The 22,109-nt window shown below is 47.2% G+C and overlaps 1 protein-coding gene across 2 annotated transcripts in view; it reads left to right on the forward strand.

Annotated features, from left to right (window-relative positions):
• HEPH (hephaestin) overlaps positions 1 to 20,228 on the forward strand; it is a 70,910-nt gene extending 50,682 nt beyond the window's left edge. For both annotated transcript variants that reach the window (XM_027842676.1, XM_027842675.1), the window contains exons 14-21: positions 916 to 1,055; positions 3,680 to 3,811; positions 5,432 to 5,538; positions 6,272 to 6,497; positions 11,326 to 11,465; positions 17,475 to 17,637; positions 18,482 to 18,520; positions 19,387 to 20,228. In XM_027842676.1, the coding sequence (XP_027698477.1) occupies positions 916 to 1,055; positions 3,680 to 3,811; positions 5,432 to 5,538; positions 6,272 to 6,497; positions 11,326 to 11,465; positions 17,475 to 17,637; positions 18,482 to 18,520; positions 19,387 to 19,616 (1,177 nt within the window). In that variant the 3' untranslated portion in view covers positions 19,617 to 20,228. The remainder of the gene's footprint in view (positions 1 to 915; positions 1,056 to 3,679; positions 3,812 to 5,431; positions 5,539 to 6,271; positions 6,498 to 11,325; positions 11,466 to 17,474; positions 17,638 to 18,481; positions 18,521 to 19,386) is intronic.
• Positions 20,229 to 22,109: the final 1,881 nt, after the last annotated feature.

Consider the following 22,109-nt stretch of genomic DNA (forward strand, 5'->3'; position numbering starts at 1 on the left):
ATGCTCCTTCTCTGGCCTCTTTTCGTCCCCGCCATGTTCTTCCATCCTCCAGCCTCTGGATGCAAGTTGGCATTGCTCTTTGGCATTTTATTTGGCTGGTGAAGCCATCCTTCCCATTTCTAAGGAGATTTCAATTCTTTGGGCTCCAGTGGGAAGTGGACAGGTGTTTCCTGAGGCTTTGGGCCTTGGGCATCTGTAGTAATACAGAAGCATTCCCTGTAGGTCACCGCAATATACCCCCTGCCCTCAGGGTGTGCTGAAAGCCAGATTCTCTGCTCTCATGGAGAACTGCATGTCAAAGTGCTTTTTGTTCTTGCTGGGGGCTCCGACTTGCCCAAGAGGACACACCCAATGAAGAAGCAGCAGGCAGAACCAGGAATTAGGCCTGTTTCCTGCCTCCTGGTCTGCCACTCTCACTACTTAGAATTACAGATTTCAGAGCTTTCAGTCTGACTTCCTGCCTTTGGATGAATATAGTGTTATCCCCATTTTCCAGGTGAGGACACTGAGGCTCAGAGGGCAGAGGTGACTTGCCCAAAGTCACTCGCTGAATATGTTGCAGAGCCAGCTCTCCTGGCATACAGGCCAAGGTTCTTCCCACTGTGTTGGCTTGCCTTCCCTGGACATGGGGAGCAGTTAAGAGGGGCAAGTGGCAGGAGACACTGATGAAATCAGGTCAGGCAGCAGCTGCAACCGGTTCTCTGTTTCCCTGGTCATGCAATGAGACCATCAGAGTGTACCTATAGGAAGGGGAGGGTCACTTCTCTGTGCCTCAGTTTTTCCATCTATGGTATGGGACCTTCCTTACATCTAAAAATGAGCTTGTACCCTCCCCCCCCACCAACCTTGTCCCCTAAAGGGATGGACTGTGCCCAGAGGGCCAGGGACTGATGATGTCTTTTCTGGATTTCCCAGCTATGGCCATGTCTTTCTGAGCAATGAAGATGGGCTCCTGGGTTCTCGGTATAAGAAAGCTGTGTATAGGGAGTATTTCGATGGCACCTTCAGGACTCCTCGACCAAGGACTGGCCCAGAAGAGCACTTGGGAATTCTGGGTAAGCATATCAACTTGATCTCCCCTCTTTATCTATTCCCTTCTGTCTCCTCCCTCATCCCTAGAACCTGGCAGCCTGGTCTGGGACTAGGAGCCTGTGCCCAAGATGGTGGGTGGTGGGCAGCGGGTGGCGGGCAGTGGTGAGGTGGTGAGGAAAAAAGGACAGAACCGGATCAAAGCACAGCTGGCTTCATCTAAGGCCAAATGGGGTCTGGTGCCAACCCTCACACCTAGTTAAGAGGAAAGGGTGTCTGAGATTTGTTCAGAGGCAGCTGGACACCTACTCAGCTAGGTGGCTCATTAAATAGAGCGCCAGACCTGGAGTCAGGGAGACACGAGTTCAAATCCAGCCTCAGACACTTATTAGCTGAGGGAACCTGGGCAAGTCACTTAACTTCTGTGTGCCTCAGTTTCCTCATTTGTAAAATGGGGACCATAGTAGTACCTACCTCTCAGAGTGGTTGTGAGGGTCACATTGGATAATATTTGTAAAGTACTTAACACAGTGCCGGGCACCTAGTAGGTGCTTCATAAATCTTCCTTCCTTCCTCCCTTCCTCCCTCTGACCAGTGCCACAGAGTTGGACCATACATTGGCTGCTCAGCCCCTCTTCTAATTTGGCACATATGCTACTGCTTACTATTATTTTTGAAAGCACATTTCATTAAAGGCTTTTGATATTACGCCAGTCATTTCTGGAAATGCCTCTCCTCACCCCCCCACCCCCACTCCAAAGAAACAAAGAAAAACAGTTACAAAAACCATTTGCTCTGGTGACCTTTGGCCTCACCGTGCAGAGGGAGCTGGTCTGGACCCCATCAGTTACTGAGTTTGGCTTCCTTCTAATAATAACAGCAAACGTTTATTAAGTACCTACTATGTGCCAGGCCCTGTGCTGAGCACTTTTTACAAATATCCCATTTGATCTTCACAATCACCTTAGGAATTAGCTACTATTATTATCCTCATTTTATAACTTGAAGGAAATGAGGTACACTGTTTAAATGACTTGTCCAGGGTCACACAGCTAGAAAGTGCCTTGAGTCGAGTTTTGAGCTCAGGACTTTTTGACTTCAGGCCCAGGTCTTTGGCCATGGAGCTACTTAACTGCCAAGGAATGTTTAGTGAACATCTACTAGAGAATTATAATGACAACTAGCATTTATTAAGTACTGACTATGTGCCAGGCACTGTGCTAAGCACTTTTTTACACTTTTATGATCTCATTTCATCCTTCTGACACCCTGGGGAGGTGGCTGTGTTATTATACGTATTTAACAGTGAACAGCACTGAGGCAAACACAGGGTAAGCGATTTGGCGCGCAGCACACGGCTAGCAAGGATCTGAGGCCGGACTTGACCTCCGGCCTTCCTAATGCCAAACCCAGAGTTCTATTTAGTGAGTCACCTAGTTGCCTACTAATTTTTAATGAACATTTAGTAGATATCTACCACAGAATTATGATGACAACTAGCATTTATTAAGCACCTACTATATGCCAGGCACTATATTAAGCATTTTTTTTTTAGTAAATATGATTTCATTTGATCTTCATAACAACTATCATTATCCCCATTTTACAGATGAGGAAACTGAGGCAAACAGAGGTGAAGTGACTTGTCTAGGGTTCCACAGCTAGGAAATGTCCGAGGCTAGGTTTGAAATCGGGCTGTCCTGACTCGAAGCCCGGCGCTTTCTCTTTCCACTGAGCCTCCAGTTCATTAGTCTTTCCTTGGCCCTCCTGCACTTAGCTCAGGGCCTGGCAAATACTTGATAAATGCCTGTCGATGATGCTGCTCAGCTCATTTCTCCCTTGTTTACTTGAGAACTCTCACTTGCTACAGTTATGAAAGGTTATTTTCTCTAATTTTTTAAGATGTGACCTTTTCTATCCATGTTTCCTCTCCCTTTGGACACAAGCGTTATCTCCATAGCCATTTTAAGAAGTGTACAGTAAGTACTGGGTGACGTGACTGGAATCTGAAGGATTTTGCTCTCCTTGCCCCATGCCTGAGCGGGGTGGGGTACCCTCCCACTAAATGTAGGGACAAGATTCTAGCCCTAGTCCTTCCCTTGTCTGTTTCTGTGTGGCCCAGGTTTTTTAGGTTTTTTTTTTACACTTTTATTAAGTTTTATTGTATTTAAAAATATAAAAACCAGGGCATCTAGGTAGCATAGTGGATAGAGCATCGGCCCTGAAGTCAGGAGGACCTGAGTTCAAATCCAGCCTCAGACCAAACACTCGACATGTACTAGCTGTGTGACCCTGGGCAAGTCACTTAACCCCGACTGCCTAAAAATAAAAAAATATATATGTAAATATAAATATACATAAATGTAAATATATAAATTTATATATATGTATGTGTGTGTGTATATATTATAAGAGAAAATCTGGATTTATTTATAAATATATATATATATATATATATATATATATATATTTATGTATAAACCATTCAGAGCACTTTGACCAGAAGGATTTGGCCAGGCCATAGTTTGCTGACCCCTGCACCCTTACTATGAGGCCTGGCAGCTGGATGCCCATTTAAAGCTGCTCCTCAATTCTCAATTTTTCTTTCTGATACATAAATGTAGCCCTGTCCTCTTCTCCCCCTCACTAGGACCACTGCTCCGGGGAGAGGTTGGCGACATCTTGACGGTGGTGTTCAAGAACAATGCCAGTCGTCCCTACTCTCTTCATGCCCATGGGGTACTGGAGCAGGAGGCGGGCTCAGTGCAGTCTGCGGAGCCCGGTGAGTAGGGCTATTCTGGCGGGGGGATTTTGGGGGGCTTTATACTGGCAGTACTCTTGTTTTGGTCCCCTGGCTTTCTTAGGCCCCTTACCCCTTTCTCAGAGACCAGGATACTGGTCAGGACTGGGCCTTAGAATTTGTTCCTCAGTGCAGGATCTCAAGTCAGTTGAATCATAACATGGTTGAGGCCAGAGTTGTGGGTTCATGTCTGTGATAGGCCACGTAGCTTAATTTAGAGTAACGTTTGTTTATGTGGCTATAGGCTAAATCTTAACCCTTAGACAACCGTCTTAGCCTGGAGAGGAAGCCTAGTGGGTAGAGTTAAGGGACCTATGTTCAAATCCAGGAAGTTATATAACCTCTCCAGGCCTTGATTTCTTCATCTGTAAAATGAGGGGGTTGGATTTGATGTCCTTAAATATCCCAGCTTTGAATATGTGATCCAATAACTGATTGCTAGGATAAACTTTCAAATTCCTTCAGATAGAAGATATTACTAAGGTACTTACAGTCTGAGACTGGGAGGACATAGTCCCTTCTGGGATCTCCAGTGGGGAAAAAGGGATTTGATTTTCCCTGCCTGGATTCAGAGAGGAGGAAGGTGAACAGCAACCGATTTAGCTGGTGAGGGCTTCAGAAAAAACTCCCTGGTAATTGGAACTCTCTCCAAGTATAGTGGGCCAGCTTAGGAGATTGTAGATTGCTTATCTTGGAAAGTTCTCAAGTGGAAAAACAGTTGTTCTGTCAGACACATTGGAGAATGGCTTTCTGCCAAGGTCTGCATTGGACCTGAGGCCACCAGGAGGCCTGACCAACTCTGAGATCCCAATATGCCATGAGATGTTCCCGAATGAAATAGGCACTATAGGGCATAGCCCCTGCTCAGCCAACTTTAGGGGCCCCCATCATCTCGAGGGTCCAATAGGAAGCCCTTTCTTTGGCGTTTCTAGCCTCTCACATCCTGGTCCCTTCCAAGATTTCCAGCCTTTATACAACTTGCCTACTCTGTGCATTATCCAGTCATTCTGGCCTGTCTGCTGGTCCTCACATATGGTGCACCAGCCCTCGTTTCTGGGTCTTTGTGCATGTCTGTAATATACTCCCTCCTTGCCTCCACCTCTTGGAATCCCTAAGTTCTTTAAAGGCTCAGCATCAACGCCACCTTCTGCTGGAGGTCCTCCCTGGTGTCCCCAGCCATTAGTGCCTCCTCCTTGTAGATCACCTTCCATTCTCTGTCTCTCTCTCTGTCTGTCTGTCTGTCTGTCTCTCATACATACATACATACAGACATCATAATACATACATATGTATATCTATGTGTACATGTTCTCTCTACCATTAGAATGTAAGTGCCTTGAGGACAGGGGCTGTCTTTCCTTTCCCTATGGCCTGGATCAGTCAAGGTAGGCTTCCTGGTGGCCATGGGCCTTGAAGGACAAGTACAATTTGGAGAGAGGGAGAGTGGCCAGAAGGGCCTTCCAGAAGAAGAAAGGACATGATGGCAATGAACCTGGCTTGGTGGAAATTGTTTCAGAGTCCTGGCCTTGGCCCAGGGTGGCCTGGCTTTGGAAGGACCTGCTGGTCAAGCTTTGCTGGAGAGTTCTTCCTGCCTCTCTGCAGGTGAGGTGATCATATACCAATGGAGCATCCCTGAACGATCTGGCCCTGGGCCGAATGACTCAGCTTGCATCCCCTGGATCTATTACTCCAACATGGATCCCATCAAGGTAGAGTTTGGCCTGGCTGCCTGTGAGACTGCGGCAGGCCAGGGGTGTATGAGCCCTCCTGATCATGGGCTTAGGGGACCAGCCTTGGGGAGTCTGGCTATTCTGGATTCCAGTGTTTTCTTCTGCATTAAAGAGCTGGATCTCGGGCATCTGGAGACCTGGCTTCTCTTCCCAGCTCTGCCTCTGACTTGGGAAGGTTCCTGGCCTTAGTTCTTCAAGCAGGGTGAGAGGCTGCGCCCCTCTTAGAGCAAAGCCTGGCAGACCAGGCCAGGGAAGCACAGGACCAAGAACCAGAAGGGCCCCCTCACGTGACTTGATGCAGAGAATCCTAGGCCTAGATCTGGCAGCACCCTCAGAGGCCAGCCCACTCACTTCACAGAGGAAGACAACCAAGGAGGTTGTACCCATATATGATCCTAGAGCTTCAGAGGACCTTGAGGGCCATCTGGTTCAACCCTCTCATTTTACAGAAAAGGAAACTGAGGCCCAAGGAGAAGTGACTTTCCCAAAGTCACTCATAGGATCTTAGCTCTAAAGCTGATAGGGCTCTTAGAGGCCATGAAATCCAACCCCCTCATTTTATAGAGGAGGAAACTGAGGTCCAGAGAGAAAGGTGCTTGCCCAAGGGCATGCCGAGAGTGAGTAGTAGCCCCCACTTGTCCCAAGTTCTCCTGTTCCCCTCCAGACCTGAGGGGTGAGGGGCACCCCCAGCCCTCTTACTTTTCTCTTCCAGGATATGTACAGTGGCCTGGTAGGTCCCCTGGTCATCTGCCGGAAGGGGACACTCAAGGCCACAGGGGCCCGAAAGGATGTGGACCGGGATTTTGCCCTACTGTTCCTGATCTTTGATGAGAACCAGTCTTGGTACCTAGAGGAGAACGTGGCAGCTCATGGTCCCCAAGATTCAAGCCACAGAAACCTGGAAGATGAGACTTTCCTAGAAAGCAACAAGATGCACGGTTTGTGGGCCCCAGGGTGCGCAGTGGAGGGTGGGGCCTGGCAGGGAGAGGACCCTTCTGTGCTCCCTGGTCTTTCATCAGGAGGCCTGGCTTCCCTTCACAGCTTGCATCCTTGAGGCCTAGCTCAGGTCCAGCTGCCTCATGCCCAATCATGCACAGTAAGCAGGGAGCTGCAGGAGGACACAGGTGGAAAAGATCTCAGTCCCAAAGTGTTCAAGCTGTAAGGGTCCTTGGGGCCAGCTAGTCTAATCCACTCATTTGACAGAGGAGGAAACTGAGGCCTGGGGAGGGGAAGGAAGTTACCCAAGGTCACACATGGGCTCCCAGATCGAGGGCTGGAAAGGTCCTTGGGAGCCAGCTAGTCCAAATCCCTCTCATTACAGAGGAGGAAACAGAGGCCCATGGAGGTCAGGGGACTTGCCCAAACAGCTTCATAAGCTACAAAGCTCAGATTAGAACCCAGGTCTCATGATTCCCAGTCCCATTCTCTTTCCACTGGGCTGTGTCTCACTACCATGTTGTATGGCCGATGCCGGAAGCTGTGGTGTATAGAGAGGAATAAGTCTGCCCTCAGAGCTTAGAGTCTGATTGGGGAAGAAAGGGGAGAAGATCAGACAACAAGGGATGGGGGTGAGGGGCCTCATGAGTAATGGCCTCTTGAATGAATGAATGAATGAATGAATGAACAAACCCTGTGGACCAAGCACTATGCTAAGTCCTGCCCTAAAGCAGGGCAGTCCCTGTCCTCATCAAAGGACTTCGACACTGCCATTATCTGCAGGAGAGAGAACACCCGAAGGGTGGTTATGGAAGGGAGTTTTGGTCTGGGGGGGGGTCACAAGGATGATGCCACCCATTGGGCATCTCATTGACATGGCCCTTCCCAAAGTGATGCTAGTGTTGTTTGATTGTTAAGCATAGAAAGGGTAGCACTGATGTGATTAGAAGAGGCCTTTAAGACCCAATAATGTGGTGAGGAGGAAAAAACACCAGATTTGGATTCAGAAGGCCTGGGTTCAAATCCTGGCTCTGCCACTTCTTACCTGTACGAGACCCTTTCTCTGGGCCTCAGTTTCCTCCTTTGTAAAATGAAGGGGTTGGACTGGATGACTTCTGAAGGGCCTTTCTAGCTCTAAATCTATGGTCCCCATTTTGCAGATGTGGCAACTGAAGCTCAGAGGTATTGAGGGACTTAATCAATTTCACACAGCAAGAAATAACAATTGGGATTTGAATCTATATTCTTTGACTCTAAATCCAATGTTTTGCTGCCCCAAGAGGTAAAGAGTTGGTCAGGGCATTCATTCATTCATTCATTCATTCATTCATTCATTCATTCATTCATTCATTCATTCCATTGACCAACCATATATTGAGTGCCTGTTCTATGTAAGGGTCTGCATTAGGTTCCATGGAGGGGCAAGGCCTGAATACACGCAGAGAAGGGGAGGGGTATTCCAACCTTCTGTGTGTAGGGTGACCCCCTGACTGAAGTATGTCAGGGAATCATTGGAGATCAGGCTGGAAAGTAGGCTGGGGCCAGCCTGTTTGAAGGGCTTTGAATTCAATTTGACTCGATTCAACAGTTCAAGGCACTGGCGAACCAAATGTACAAAGGAGACAAGCCCTGCCCTCAGCCAGCTTACCTTCGATAGGGGGCAAGGGTGAGTGTGAGGCAGGAAGAACTGAGGAGAGACAATGTCCATGGCCTGCGGGGGCTGGGAAGGTGCCACCTCTACAGGGGGTAACTGGCAGCTAAGCCTTGCAGGAACACCAGGATTCTGAGGCAGAGCGAGGGAGGAAGGGAGGGCACTCCCGGCATGGGGCGTGGTGTGCAGAAGTGCATGGAGGTGGGGAATGGCATGCTTGTGGAGTTCAGGGAATGTCTACTAGTTTAGTTTGGCCTGATCCCGGCTCCTGTGAAGGGGAGTAATGTAAGACAGAACTCTGAGGCAGGCCCGAGCCCAGCTGTGGAGAGTTCAGTTCCACGTTCAAGAGCTTCTGTTTGACCAGCATCAAAGTGTTTGACCAGGGATAAAGTTGGATGCGGATCAAGGGGATGAGTCTGGTGCTTGCTTTGGGAGTGTGTTAACTAAAAATAGGCCCATCAGTTTGGTGGCAGCATGGAGGATGAAATAGGAAAGAGCAAGGCTGGAAGCAGTTAAAACCAATTAGGAGGCAAGAGGTGGTAAGTACATGAACTGTGGGAGGAGAGAAGGGGACAGATGTAAGAGATGCCATTGGTGGCGGCTCACCAAGACTCCCTGGAGCCACAGAATAGCAGTTGGTCTTCTGGTCCAACTCGCCCGGGGTTGGATGGAAAAGAATCTCCCCAGTAATGTACCTGACAAGTGGTGTTTAATTGGCTGCTAATTGGCTGGGGAGGGGCAGGAGAGGAGGGAGAAGAAGCCGGCAAAGAGGGCTGAGTTTCTAAGTGTGGACCTGGTGGCTGGGACGCTCCCTGCTGGGAAGGCTACAGGGAAGGCAGCTTTTGGGGCAGGCTGCCAGGCACAGAGCTGGCTCTTTCCCCGGTAGCCCAGTAGGTATGGGGAGTGTTAAAAAGAAGCAGCACAACATGTGGGGAAGAGCATTGGGCTTGGAACGAGAAGGCCCGGCTTTGAGTCACTGGTGGCTCTGCCACTGACTAGCTACAAATCGCTTCCCCTCTTGGAACCTCATTTTCCCATTTGCTAAAATGGAACTACAGGTATCCCTTCTATGTCGCGGGGGTTAGGGGCACAGTGCCCCTGCGAGCTGGAAAATCCACCTAAAATGTTTCAGCTCTCCCTTTGTAGCAGAGAGGAAGTCTGAATTTTTTTCTTTTTCTCTTATGGGGCGTTTACAGTACCTTCTTGTATAATTTGGATTAAGTATGGGGTCATAGGCTCTGTGTCATCCGCTGGCCTTAGCCTGTCATCTGCAGCTTCTGCAAAACTCCCCAAGAATTCCCATTTAATTTCTTATGCCTACCCACGATATATTGAAGCCACAATGGGGAAAGTGGTGACGTGGATGGGATGTCCTTCTGACGGCTGGGGTGAGACAACAGAGAAGTTCCTTACTCGGCAATCATTTGTGAGGAACTGACTGTGTGCCCCGTACTTGGCATTGGGAGTACAAAGAAAAAATGAAACAATTTCTACCCTCAAAGAGCTTACATTCTGTTAGGGGACACAATACAGATGTATATGATACATGTGGCACATACAAAGGAAATATAAGGTAACTTCAGGGCAGGGACATTGGCATCTGGGGGATCAGAGAAGGCTTCATGTAGAAGGGGCTATTGGAGCTGAGCTATGGAAGATGCTTGAGATTTTAAAAGGTGGTTTTGAGGAGGGAGTGCACTCCAGGCATGGGGTACAGCATGGGCAACCACATGGAGTCAGGAGATGAACTGTCTCAGGTGAGGAACCGTAAGGCTGGTTTGGCTGGCCCATAGAGTACATGAAGAGGAGGAATGTGTAACAGAGGGAGACTAATGGGCTCACTACTCCAGAGCTGGAAGGGACCTTGGACCTGGGCCCTTGGACCATCTAGCCCAACACCCTCTTTATAAAAGAGAAACTGAAGCTCAAAGAGGCTCTCAGAGAGCTCCCAGTGGAGCTGGGATTAGAACCCATCCACTTTGACTCCCTGCCACTGTGTTACTCCAATGTGGTTAGAGTCAGGTTGTGAAGGGTTTAAAATGCCCAAGAGAGTGCAATCTTCGAGGCAATAGATGCCACTGAGATTTCTCAGCAGATGAGTGGAATGGCCCCCTCTATGCTTTGGGATTATCGCTTTGGCAGCCACGTGGAAGATGGATCAGGCAGAGAGGCCTGAGGCAGGGAGGCTGTAGTCTAGGCCAGGGATGGGGAGGGTCAGGCCTTGAGTGGTGGTTGTGGGAGTAGAGGAGGGGAACCTATGCCAAAGATGTTGGGGAGGCAAAGTGGGTGACAAGCTGTGTCTGTGTGTCGGGGCGGGGGAAAGCAGGAGTCAAGGCTAATTCCAAGGTCAGTGTTGGAAGAACAAAAATCGGGAGGTTTGGGGAGAAGGAACGAATTCTGATTTGGATTTGATGAGTTTGCCCATGGGCCATTTGTCTTTCATCGTCCTTCATTCTCAAAGATGACACCATGGGGTGATGGGAGAGCAGTGCTCAGGACCAAGACTAGGGCTGGCTATACATGGTTTTAGAAGCCATCGAGGTAGATAGTAATTGAATATATGAGAGCTACTGAGATCACTGAAAGAGAATGAAAATGAGAGGGCCCACGATCGAGCCTTGGGGGATACCCACAGTTACAGGGCACGGCAGGGGGGACAATCTTGCAAAGGAGACTGAGGGAGAACAGTAAGGCAGGAGGAGAAGCTGGAGAGATTAGGGCCACCAAAGAACAGAGAGGGGAGAGTTTCCAGGAGGCGCCAAAGGTGGAGAGAGGGCAAGAAGGCTGAGCCTGGAGAAGAGGCCTCTAGATGTGGCAGCTTTGGAGAGAGCCCGGTCTGCTGAATGATGGTGACTGAAGCCAGTCCACAAAGGAGTGACGAGGGAGGGGAAAGGAAATGAAGGCAACAAGTATAGATTTTGGAGAGGTTTCACGCAGACCATGTTGTAAGCTCTAGAACACTGGAGACACATGAGCCATTATACAAAATCCTTGGCCAAGAGGGCTGGGATATTGTGACGGTGTGTGTCTGAGGCAGACGCCCCCAGCCACGTGTGGAGGATGGAGTCGAGGGCACAGGGAGTCTGGAACGGTCCAGATGTGAGTGGATGGATGGCGGGAGAGGCAGCAGGAGTGGAGAGAAGAGGATGAACAGCAAAGCTTTTCTTCCCCCTTTGCAGCCATCAATGGGAAGTTATATGCCAACCTTGGGGGACTGACCATGTACCAGGGAGAGCGAATAGGCTGGTACATGCTGGCCATGGGACAGGATATTGACTTGCACACTGTCCACTTCCACGCAGAGAGCTTTCTCTACCAGGTGAGTGGGGCAGGGCTTGGGAAGAGGTCATAAAGTTGGTGGCGGGAGGGCAAAGGGAAGATGAGGGAACAAAAGGGTTGTCAACTGGCCCATGGCCAAAGGAGAAGGATGCTTACTGGGCCCTGGAGCCCAGCCCTTCTTGCTCTTGTGGGTTTGGAATAGAAACATATACAGGATAAATTTAAGGTCCTGCATTTGGATTCAAAAGAGCAATTTCATAAGCACAGGCTAGAGAGCAGTTTATGTAGGAGGGGGGGATAGATCTGAGGGGTCTTAGTGGACCACCAGCTGAGCAAGTGAACAGTGTGATGTGGCACCCAAAAAAAAAGTTACTTAGGCTGCATTCAGGGAGGCCTGGTAGCCAGAAGGATGGAGATCAGAGTCCTGTTGTACACTATTGTGCTTCATCTACATCTAAACGGGGACATTGAGAAACTGGAGAGCTGCCCAAGGAGAGCAGCCAGGCTGATGAGAAGATTGGAGAGCATGCTGTGTGAGGATTGGCTGAAGATCTGCGGATTTGGAGCCTGAAGAAGGGGTCTGGGGGGAGGGGATGCACATGATGGTGGAAGGGGGACTAGCCTCATTCTGCTTGGCCCCAGGAGGCAAAACATGGAATGACAGGGAGGCATATTTAGAATGTCAGGAAAAAAGTGTGTGTGTGTGTGTGTGTGTGCTCAAGAGTGTATGTGTGTATATCTGCATGCAAGCATGTGAGTATGTGTGTATATATGTCTGTGTGGGGGTGTCTGTATATCTGTGTATGAGCATATGAGTGTATGTGTCTATGTATGTTTGTGTGCACTTGTGTTTCTATGTGTCTCTGCGTGTCTGTATCTGTGTGAATGTGTGTCTCTGTGCTTCTGTGTGAATCTCTCTGTGTTTCTGTATGTCTATGTTTATGTCTGTGTGTATGTCTGTGTTTCTTTGTGCATCTCTGATTGTATCAATATATGTGTGTCTCTGTGTGTATATCTATGCAAATGTCTGGAAATGTGTGTCTGTCTCTTTGTTTCTGTGCCTGTGTGTTTATAAGTGTCTATGTGTTTGTGTGTATCTGTGAACATGTGTGTCTGTGTTTCTTTTTGTGTGACTGTGTGTTTCTCTTTATGTCTCTGTATGTCTGTGTGTTTTTGTGTGTCTACATGTATCTGCGAATATGTGCCTGTGTGTCTGCGTTTCTGTATATATCTTGTGTATCTGTGTGTTTCTTTGTGTGTTTGTGTCTGTATGTCTCTGTATACGCCTGTCTATATGTCTTTTTCTTTGTGTGTGTTTCTGTCTTTGTATGTATGTATATCTTTATGTGTTTCTCTGTGTGTATCTGTATAAGTCTATGTGTTTCTGTGTGACGTGTATGTGTCAGTATACATGTCTCTGTGTTTGTGTTTTTATCTGTGTGGGTCTCTGTGTATTTCTGTTTGTATATTTATGTGTTTTTATGTGTGTCTATGTGAATATGTATGTGTCTGTGTCGTATATGTATGTGTATTTTTGTATGTCTATGGTTTTCTCTTCATGTTTCTGTGTATCTATGTGTATTTTGTGTGTTCATATGTATCTGTGTTTGTGCCTCTGTGTGCATTTCTCTGTGGACTTTGTGTGTCTATGTATGTGTCTGTGTGTTTATATATCTTTATATGTATCTATGTGTCTCTCTCTGTATATTTGTATGTCTTTATGTATTTCTTTATATGTATCTGTTTCTGTTTATGTGTGTCTATGTGAAAGTGTGGATATGTATCTGTCTGTTTTCCTTTGTGTCTCTCTGTGTGTGTCTGTGTGAATATTTGTGTGTCTCTGTGTGTCTATGTATGTCTGTGTGTTTGTCTCTATGTATTTCCTGGGTGTTTGTGTGTCTATGTACATCTCTGTGTGTCTATATCTGTCTCTGTGTGATTCCGTGCATATCTATGTGTGTCTTTGTGAATACATGTGTTGCATATGTTTCTTTGTGTGTCTATGTTGTCTGTGAACATGTGTGTCTATAAATATGTGTATCTGTGTGTGTATTCTCTGTATGTTTTTGTTTCTGTGCATCTATGTGCATTTCTTTGTGTCTAGGTGTGTGTGTACGTCTTTATCTTTATGTGTGTCCTTGTTTCTGTGTGTCTGTCATTGTTTTTCTGTATATGTATCTGTTTATGTGTGTCTGTGAATGTTTAAGTGCATATGTATATCTGAATATGTGTACATTTTATGTGTTTCGGTGTGAATATGTGTGTCTTTGTGTTTCTGTGTGCATATGTGTGTCTATTTCTGTACATGTATTTCTCTGGTTTTCTGTTTGTCTATGTGTGTGTCTGTTTTTTGTCTATGTATTGTATATATGTCTGTGTACTTCTTTGGGTCTGTGTCTATGTATGTGAATGTTTACATACGTGTTTATTGTGTCTGTGTGTATTTCTCTATGGGTTTCTGTGTGGCTATGAATGTGTCTTTGTGTATGTTTGTTCTGCATGTGTATTTCTGTGGGTCTGTTTGTGTGGGTCTTTGTGTGTTTCTCTGTGTCTGTCTTTGTGTGTGTCTGTGAATAGGGGTATCTATGTGTGTTTGTATGCTTTGTGTCTTTCTGTGTTTCTATGTGTCTGTGTATCTTATGTTCTTTGTGTTTCTCTGTGTGTATAGGTTTTTCTGTACATGTATTTGTTTCCTTTGTATATGTTTGTGGCTGTGTGAATGTGTGTCCTTTCTGTGTCTGTATGTTCTGTGTGTGTCTGTGTGATTCTGTGGGTCTGTGTATGTGTGAATATGTGTCTGTATGTATCCAAACACGTTTTCTTATCTCTCTGTATATGTGTACTTGTGTGTATGTCTGGGTATTTCTTAATGTATTCCATTGTGTGTCTGTGTGTATTCCTCTATGGGTTTCTGTGTGTCTAGGTATGGGTCGGTGTGTAAGTTTGTTCTGCATGTGTGTTTCTGTGGGTCTGTGTGTTTGCTATGTGTCAGTGTGTGTTTGTGTGTGACTGTTTCTCTGTGTTTTTGTGTGTATCTGTGTGAATGTTTCTCTTTTTCTGTGTGTCTGTGAATATGTGTAACTATGTGTCTGTGTATCTCTGTGTTTCTCTATGTGTCTCTGTATCTGTGTATCTTGGTTGTGTCTGTATTTCTCTGTCATGTTTTTCTCTATATATTTGTTTCTGTTTGCTATATGTATGTTTATGTGAATGTGTGTCTGTTTTGTGTTTCTCTGTGTTTTATGTGTGTCTGTGTAAATATGTGTGTACGTATGTTTTGTTGCATCTGTTTATGTGTCTGTATGTTTGTATGTATCTGTGTATGTGTGTTTTTGTGTCTATGTTTCTATGTGGTTTTCATTGCATATATGTGTGTGTCTGTGCAATTTCTTGGTATGTTTCTGTGTATATTTCTCTATAGGTTTCTGTGTGTGTATGTATATGGTTTATGTACTGCATGTGTGTTTCTGCCTGTATGTTTGCTATATGTCAATGTTTCTTTGTATATGTTTTCTATGTTTCTTTGTGTCTGTGTGAACATGTGTTTTTGTTTGTTTCCCTTTGTGTTTTTGCATGTCTGTGAATATTTATCTATGTGTGTCTGTGTCTCTATGTGTTTCTCTGTATGGTTTTGCGTTTCTGTGTGTTTCTGTGTATCTATGTATGTGTGTATTTTGATTATGTCTCTGTGTTTCTCTCTGTCTTTATTTTTCTATGTGTGTATTTGTTTCTGTTTCAGTGTGTCTGTAAACGCATCTGGGTTTTGTATTTGCATATTCTGTGTGTGTCTGTGTGAATATGTGTTTTGGGTTTTTTTTTAGGCAGTTGGGGTTAAATGACTTACCCAGGGTCACACAGAATATGTGTGTTTTTGTGTGAATGTGTGTCTGTATTTATCTGTGTATGTGTGTTTTTTGTGTCTATGTTTATATTTGTGTAATTTCTTGGTGAATTTCTGGGTTTCTGTGTGTCTATATATGTGTCTGTGTGAACTTCTATTCTATGTGTATATTTCTGTGAGTCTGTGTGTTTGTGTCTATATGTGTTTGCTGTGTATCTCTGTGTGTTTCTCTTTATCTGTTTCTGTGTCTCTGTTTCTCTGTTTTTATGTTTGTGTATATCTTTATTGTGTCTGTGTTTGTGTGTCTATGTTTTTCTGTCTGTGTATTCATCTACATTATGTGTCTGTGTGAATGTGTGTCTGTGTTTTTTGTGTTTGTCTACTTCTATGTGTATCTGTGTATATGTCTGTGTTTCTTGGTATGTTTCTATGTGTCTGTATTTCTCTGTGGGTTTCTGTGTGTCTCCATGTATGTTTGTTCTGCAAGTGTATTCCTGTGTATCTATGTGTGTTCCTGTATGTCTCTGTGTATAGGTGTCTATGTATCTGTGTATTTGAGTTTTGGGGGTCAGCATGCATTTTTCTATGGGTTTCTGTGTGTTTATGTATGTGTCTCTGTTTATGTTTTTGTTCTATGTGTATGTGTGTTTGTTATATGTCAATATGCATTTCTATATGTTCCTCTGTGTCTTTGTGTGTCTGTGAATGTGTATGTGTGTCTATAGCTCTGTGTGTCTATGTCTCTGTGTTTCTGTGTCTATGTATCTGTGTGCTATGTGTTTCTCTGTGTGTTTTATGTTTTTCTATATATGTATTTGTTTCTGTTTGTCTATGTGTGTATGTGTGATTCTGTGGGTCAGTGTGTCTGTGTGAATGTGTATCTGTATGTATGTGTGTATGTATGTTTTTTGCATCTGCGTTTCTATATGTCTATGTGTCTGTTTTTCTGGGTGTGTTTCTGTGTATATATGTATGTTCCTATTTTCCTGTTTGTGTCTATTTCTCTGTGTGCGTTTCTATGTATATATGTGTGTCTGTTTTTCTGTATACATATATATGTATATATATGTATATGTCTATGTGTTTCTGTCTGCATGTGTATTTCTGTTTCTATATGTATCTGTGTGTGTTGCTGTTTGTATCTGTGTGTTTCTGTGTATGCATGTGTGTGTCTCTGTGTGTGTCTCAGCAGAGAGGCTAAAAAGCCCGCTCTCTGGTGCTTGGCCCAGGACGGTACTGAGTCATGCTGGAAGGAGGGGATTCTCAGAATGACACCCAGGGCTCCTGTAAGCTGGGATCCTTCCTCGCTCTGAGAGGCTCAGTCTGAGGAGCGCATGCCAGGCTGCTGCTCCCTGCCCCTCCCCCCCCCACTTAAAGCATGAAGCCCCTTCACAGCATTCCCAGAGTCTGAGGCTCCAAGATCCCAAGCTGGAAGAGGCCCTGAAGGGTGGCTAGTCCAGGCCCCTCAAGGCCCAGGGCAGGGCAATGATTTGTCCAAGGTCACACAGAGGACCCTCGATGGCCAATGGGAAAGGCTCTCAGAGGTCATCTGGTCCAGGAGTTCTTGATCTTGGCTCTTTGAAGTCTTGTATTTGATGTGTTAATACGTCTATTTTAATAAAATTTCTTTACTTTGTAATCCTATTTTTCATTTTTAACATTTAAAAACATAATTCTGAGAAAAGGCCTTGTAGGCTTCACCAGCCTGATGGCCAGAGAGGTCTCTGACAACAAAGGTTAAGAAGCTCTAATCTAGTCCAGTCTTCTCATCCTACAGATGAGGAAGCTGAGGCCCAGGGATGTGAAGAGTCTTGTCTAAGGCCCCATAGCTAATAAAAGCTTGAGGTGGGATTTGAACTCAGGTCTTTATGACTCTCTGTCCATGCTTCTTCATAGCTACCAAGCCTGACAGGGCTGGAAGGGAGAGCCCCAAGCAGAGAAGGGGGAAGCTAGAAGCTTGAGCTAGTTTCCAAAGGGTACCTTGACAGAAAAAAAATGGTATAAGGAAATGTTGGCATGGCACCAAGCCAAGCTCTTGGCTCCCAGTCAGGTCGAGAGCACGAACAGAGACTGGACTGTCTTCCTTGGAGGCCAAGCACATGACCGTAGCTGATCCAGGGCCTAAGGGTGATGGGCCCTTCTTGCTACCAGTTTGAGAAAGGCCTGCAATGCTCCTCCCTCCCCTCACTGGCCACATCTCTCTGACAGAGTGGGGAGAGCTACCGAGCTGATGTGGTGGACCTGTTCCCAGGGACCTTTGAGGCCGTGGAGGTGGTGGCCAGCAACCCCGGAACATGGCTAATGCACTGCCACGTGGCTGACCACATCCATGCTGGCATGGAGACACTCTTCACTGTCCTAGCCCGAGGAGGTAAAATTGAAGGGAGGGGCAAGGAAGGGGTAGGTCTCAAAGGACCCCAAGGTTTAGAACCCAGAATATCAGGACTGGGAGGGAGTCTTAGGACACAGAATCTTAGAGCTGGGAGAGGCCTTAGAACAGGGAATATCAGAGCTGGGAGGGGCCTTAGATCAGGGAATGTCAGAGTTGGGAGGGGCCTTAGAACCCAGAATGGCAGAGCTTGGAGGAGACTTAGAACAGGGAAGGTCAGAGCTGGGAGGGGCCTTAGAACCCAGAATGGCAGAGCTTGGAGGGGACTTAGAATATGGAATGTCAGAGCCGGGAGGGGTCTTAAAACATAGTATGTCAGCTCTAGAATGGACCTTAGAACATAAAATGTTAAAGTTGGAAGAGGCCTTAGAACAGGGAATGTCAGAGCTAGGAGGGGCCTTAGAACCCAGAATGTCAGTGCTAAGGGGACACCTTAGAACCTAGAACATTAGCTCTGAGAGAGAACTTAGAAGGAAGAATGTAAAAACTGGGGTGGGGGGAGGGCTCTTAGAACATAGACTGTCAGACCTGGGAGGGGTCCTGGAATGCTAGCCTCCTCATAAAACAGGGGGAACCTGAGGCCTGGAGTAGGGACTGGGCTTGCCCAAGATCACACAGCATTTTTGTTAGTGGCAGAACTAGGTCCCCTGATTCCCAGTCCAATGCCATCCCCGCTATTAGTTACTGCCACTTGCCTCTTGGTACCATGGGAATATCCCACCATTCCTGTCCCTGAGTGCCTCACCCCTGTACACACACAGCCTAAGCACCTGGAGAGACAAGGTGTTGAGTTCAGGGGGCCTAAGCTTCTCTCTCCTTTTTGCAGAGCTCATGATCACTGCCAGCAATGAGAAAGCAGGATCAGGTATGGAGGGTGCCATGCAAGCAGGGACTGCCCAAGGGGGAGAGAAAGTGGCTGGGGCCCTGACCAGGGTGTGTGTGTGTGTGTGTGTGTGTGTATGTGGACAACCCAGGGGCTGGCACAGGCTGGCTCCTAATGAGGAAGGTGCCAGATGGCCACCAGAGGCCAACTATTGGCTATTTAGATTTCCTCATGCTCCTCTGTATCTGCATGGGCCCAAACCCCAGCGTTAGGCATGCAAGAGATCTTAGAGAGGATTGAGTCCAATTTTTCAGAGGAGGAAACTGAGGTTTAGATAGGGAGTAGCATAGAACTGACCTGAATCATTTGGGGGCCCAGTGCCCAGCACACAGTAGGTACTTAGTAAATACTTTTGGAGGGATGGATGGGTGGATGGATAGATGGATGCATCAGTCTCATGTGAGAAGATCATAAATGTGGAGCTAAAAGGCCTTTGAGTTCAACCCCCTCATTTTACAGATGAGGAAACAAAGTAAATGACTTACTCAGGATCACACAGCTAGAAAGTGAACTCAGGTCTTCCTGATTCCTGGTGCTCTTTCTCATTCTGGATCTGCTGCTCACTAGCTGTAACCCTCTCTAGGCTTTTATATCTATTTTCTTGGTTGATCCTTACCACAAATGGAAGAAGGAGGTGAGGCAGGTAGTGTCATCTCCCTTTCACAGAAGAAGAAATAGTCTCAGAAGTTGAGTGACTTGCCCAGGGTCATACAGCTAGTCATTACTCAAACCCAGGTCCATTGGCTTCTAGCCCAACAGGTATCCTACTGCCCTATGCCTAAGCTCCCCATTAGCAGCCACCTACCCCACCCCATTGGGTTACTCTTTTCAATCTCCTGCCATTCCAGTCACAGCCTCTGAAGATATGGAGGCCAGAGTCCGGATCCTGGGGATCAAGGTCCCTACGAAGCACGTGCAGACATTAGCCGTGGTCCTCATCGTTCTGGGGCTCATCCTTCTCATCGTCGTGGTGGCCTTGGCTGGGGTCCTGTGCTACCAGCAGCGGCAGAGGAAGCGGAGGCGCAACAGGAGGTCCATCCTGGATGACAGCTTCAAGCTCTTGGCCATGAAGCAATAAGACCCGCGCCCAGGGGCCCACATCTTAGTGAGAACCCATTGGATGGCTTTGAAAGCTGGGACCGGGTGGGGTGGGACATTCTTTCAGTAAGATGCTTTCCATGGCACTAACCCACATGAATCTTCTGCTCTAGAGTGGGTTACCAACAACAGCAACAGCAACAGCCTCGAACCTCCCAGCAGCCTCTGGTACCCCTCCAAAAGCAGTCAGATGTGTCCAGCTATGAAAGTGGACCCTGGCTCATCCTCCTGAAGCCTGACCCTTCTTTCACGCCAGAGCGTGGTGTAGTGCCTAGACAAAGGGAGAACAGGCCAATCGCAGGCCCTGAGGCCCAGCCAGCTGGAGGGAGATGCCACATCTGGGCCATAAGGACCAAGAAGGGGGCCAGGTTTGGGGCTGAGGAAGGCAGGGTCTGCCTTGGACCTTGATTCTTCTTGGGACTGATTGCTTTAGAAGGGCTGGCTGGGGGAGGTTGGTAGGCAGAAGAATGCCAGCTCCGGAAGGTAGGCCTCTCGATGGGCAGAGGTCCATGCTCAGAGGGAGGGCCTGGCATGCTGTGTCCCAATGTGATTCCTAGCAAACGCTATACATTAAAGAGCTGATGAAACCTGGGAGCACCGGACTAAAGTAAAGGGTGGGGGCTGCACAAACACAATCCTACTGCTCTTGGAGTCCAACACCCCACCACCCTTCGTGGTGGTCAGTGGGCATCCGGTCCATCCCCCTACCCTTGGGAGGACCTGACCCTTCTCTGGCCAGACATTAAGAAGTCTCTCTTGCTCTCTTGGCACCTTGTTCTGTCTGGGGTTGGGGAAAGTCCACCAACGGAGAGATGGAGCTGTCAAGCAGGAAAGAGAACACTGGCTGCTCTGGGTGTGTTTGGCAAGGGGGAGGGAGCTCCAGCAGGGAATATCCTAGCCCAGGGGTAGGGAACCTACAGCCTTGAGACCACATGTGGCCCTTTAGGTCCTTGGGTGTGGCCTTTTAACTGAATCAAGTTTTACAGTATAAATCCTTTTATTAAGGAGATTTGTTCTATGAAGTTTGGATTAAGTCAAAGGCCCACACTTGAGGACCTAGAGGGCCAGGATTTGTTCTGTGAAGTTTGGATTCAGTTAGAGGGCCACACTTGAGGACCTAGAGGGCCACATGTGGCCTTGAGGCCACAGGTCCCCCACCTCTGTCCTAGAGCGATCCCCAGACTTGAGAGGGGGCAAGGAGGGCAGCAGGGTGGTGTGGTAGAGAGGGTGCAGGATTTGGGGTAAGAAGGCCTGGGTTCAGCTCTCACCATAGATACCTCCTGGCTGGGTGACCCTGGGCAAGTCACCATCTCCTCTGACTTCCTATAAAACGAGGAAGCTGGAATTCCTGGCCACTAAGAAGCCTTTCAGTTCCAAGTCTCAGAGCCCTGATCCTCTGAAAGGTTTCATCCAGAAGTGGATCTAGTTCTGGGTGCCAAGAGATGATGGCAGAAAGAGGGAGAGGCCAGGCTTAGGTTCGCCCAGGGCAAGAGGAGATGGGTTTTTTAGGACATCCCTGACTATTGAAGGCCTATGCCTGGTGGAGCCACTGGTGTGGTAGGAGGGTCACCTTCATTCTTGGGGTCCCTAGACAATGGGCTCCCTCCCTCCATCCTGCATTTGTAACTAGGATATTTTTTCTTTGGTAAGTTGGGAGCTCAATGAAGCTTGCTGGTGCTCCAGGTGGACTCTGCCTTGTGGCACTGAACGTGGCATCGACAGCCCAAGAGGGCATTGAGGAAAATGCCAGCCATGGCCTCCTCCAAAGCCCTGCCCCTCTTTCCCCATTTCTCCCTCCTTCTCCCCAACTGCACACAATAACCTCTCTAGGTTTCCCATATTGCACTTGATCACTGCCCTTGGGTTCGAATCCTAGCCTGAGCAAGTTATTATACTTCTCCAGGCCTCACTTTCCTCCTCCATAAAATGGAGCTAACATCACTTGTACTCCCAATTTCCCAGGACCATAGATAGTGCTAGAGAAATGTAAGCTAGCATTCTTGCCCGAGCAAGAGAATGGTGGCCCAGTTACTGACCAGCCTTTATGGGAGCATAAAACCCACAGGGCTTGAGCTGTCTTTGGTGCTGAAAGTTGAGTTCCTGGTACCTAGAGGCTAACCAACTTAATTTTACAGATGAGAAAATTGAGGCAGGAGAAGTGCAGTAGTTTGCTCAGGGTCACACAGGTAGCAGAGCTTGTATGCTGGCCTAGGTTTTATGACTTCAAATCCCATGCTCTTCCCATTTGCAGGAACCCCCATGACTCCAGTCTTTCAAATAGATAACCCAAGAAGCTAGGCCCATCTCAGTAGATTTCTAGGAGAATGGCTAGAAATGCTGAAAACCTCAGGTTGTTAATAATCCCTCGAAATGCCTAGGAGCCTTTAAAGTATTACCAAACTAGTGCATTTCATGGCAAGAGAGTCTTTTGACCTCGTGGTTAATTTGTAGGGTAATGAAAACCCAGTGCACT

This window comes from Vombatus ursinus, unplaced genomic scaffold (assembly GCF_900497805.2).
Source record: "Vombatus ursinus unplaced genomic scaffold, bare-nosed wombat genome assembly UNPS02014882.1, whole genome shotgun sequence".
Lineage (NCBI taxonomy): Eukaryota > Metazoa > Chordata > Mammalia > Diprotodontia > Vombatidae > Vombatus > Vombatus ursinus.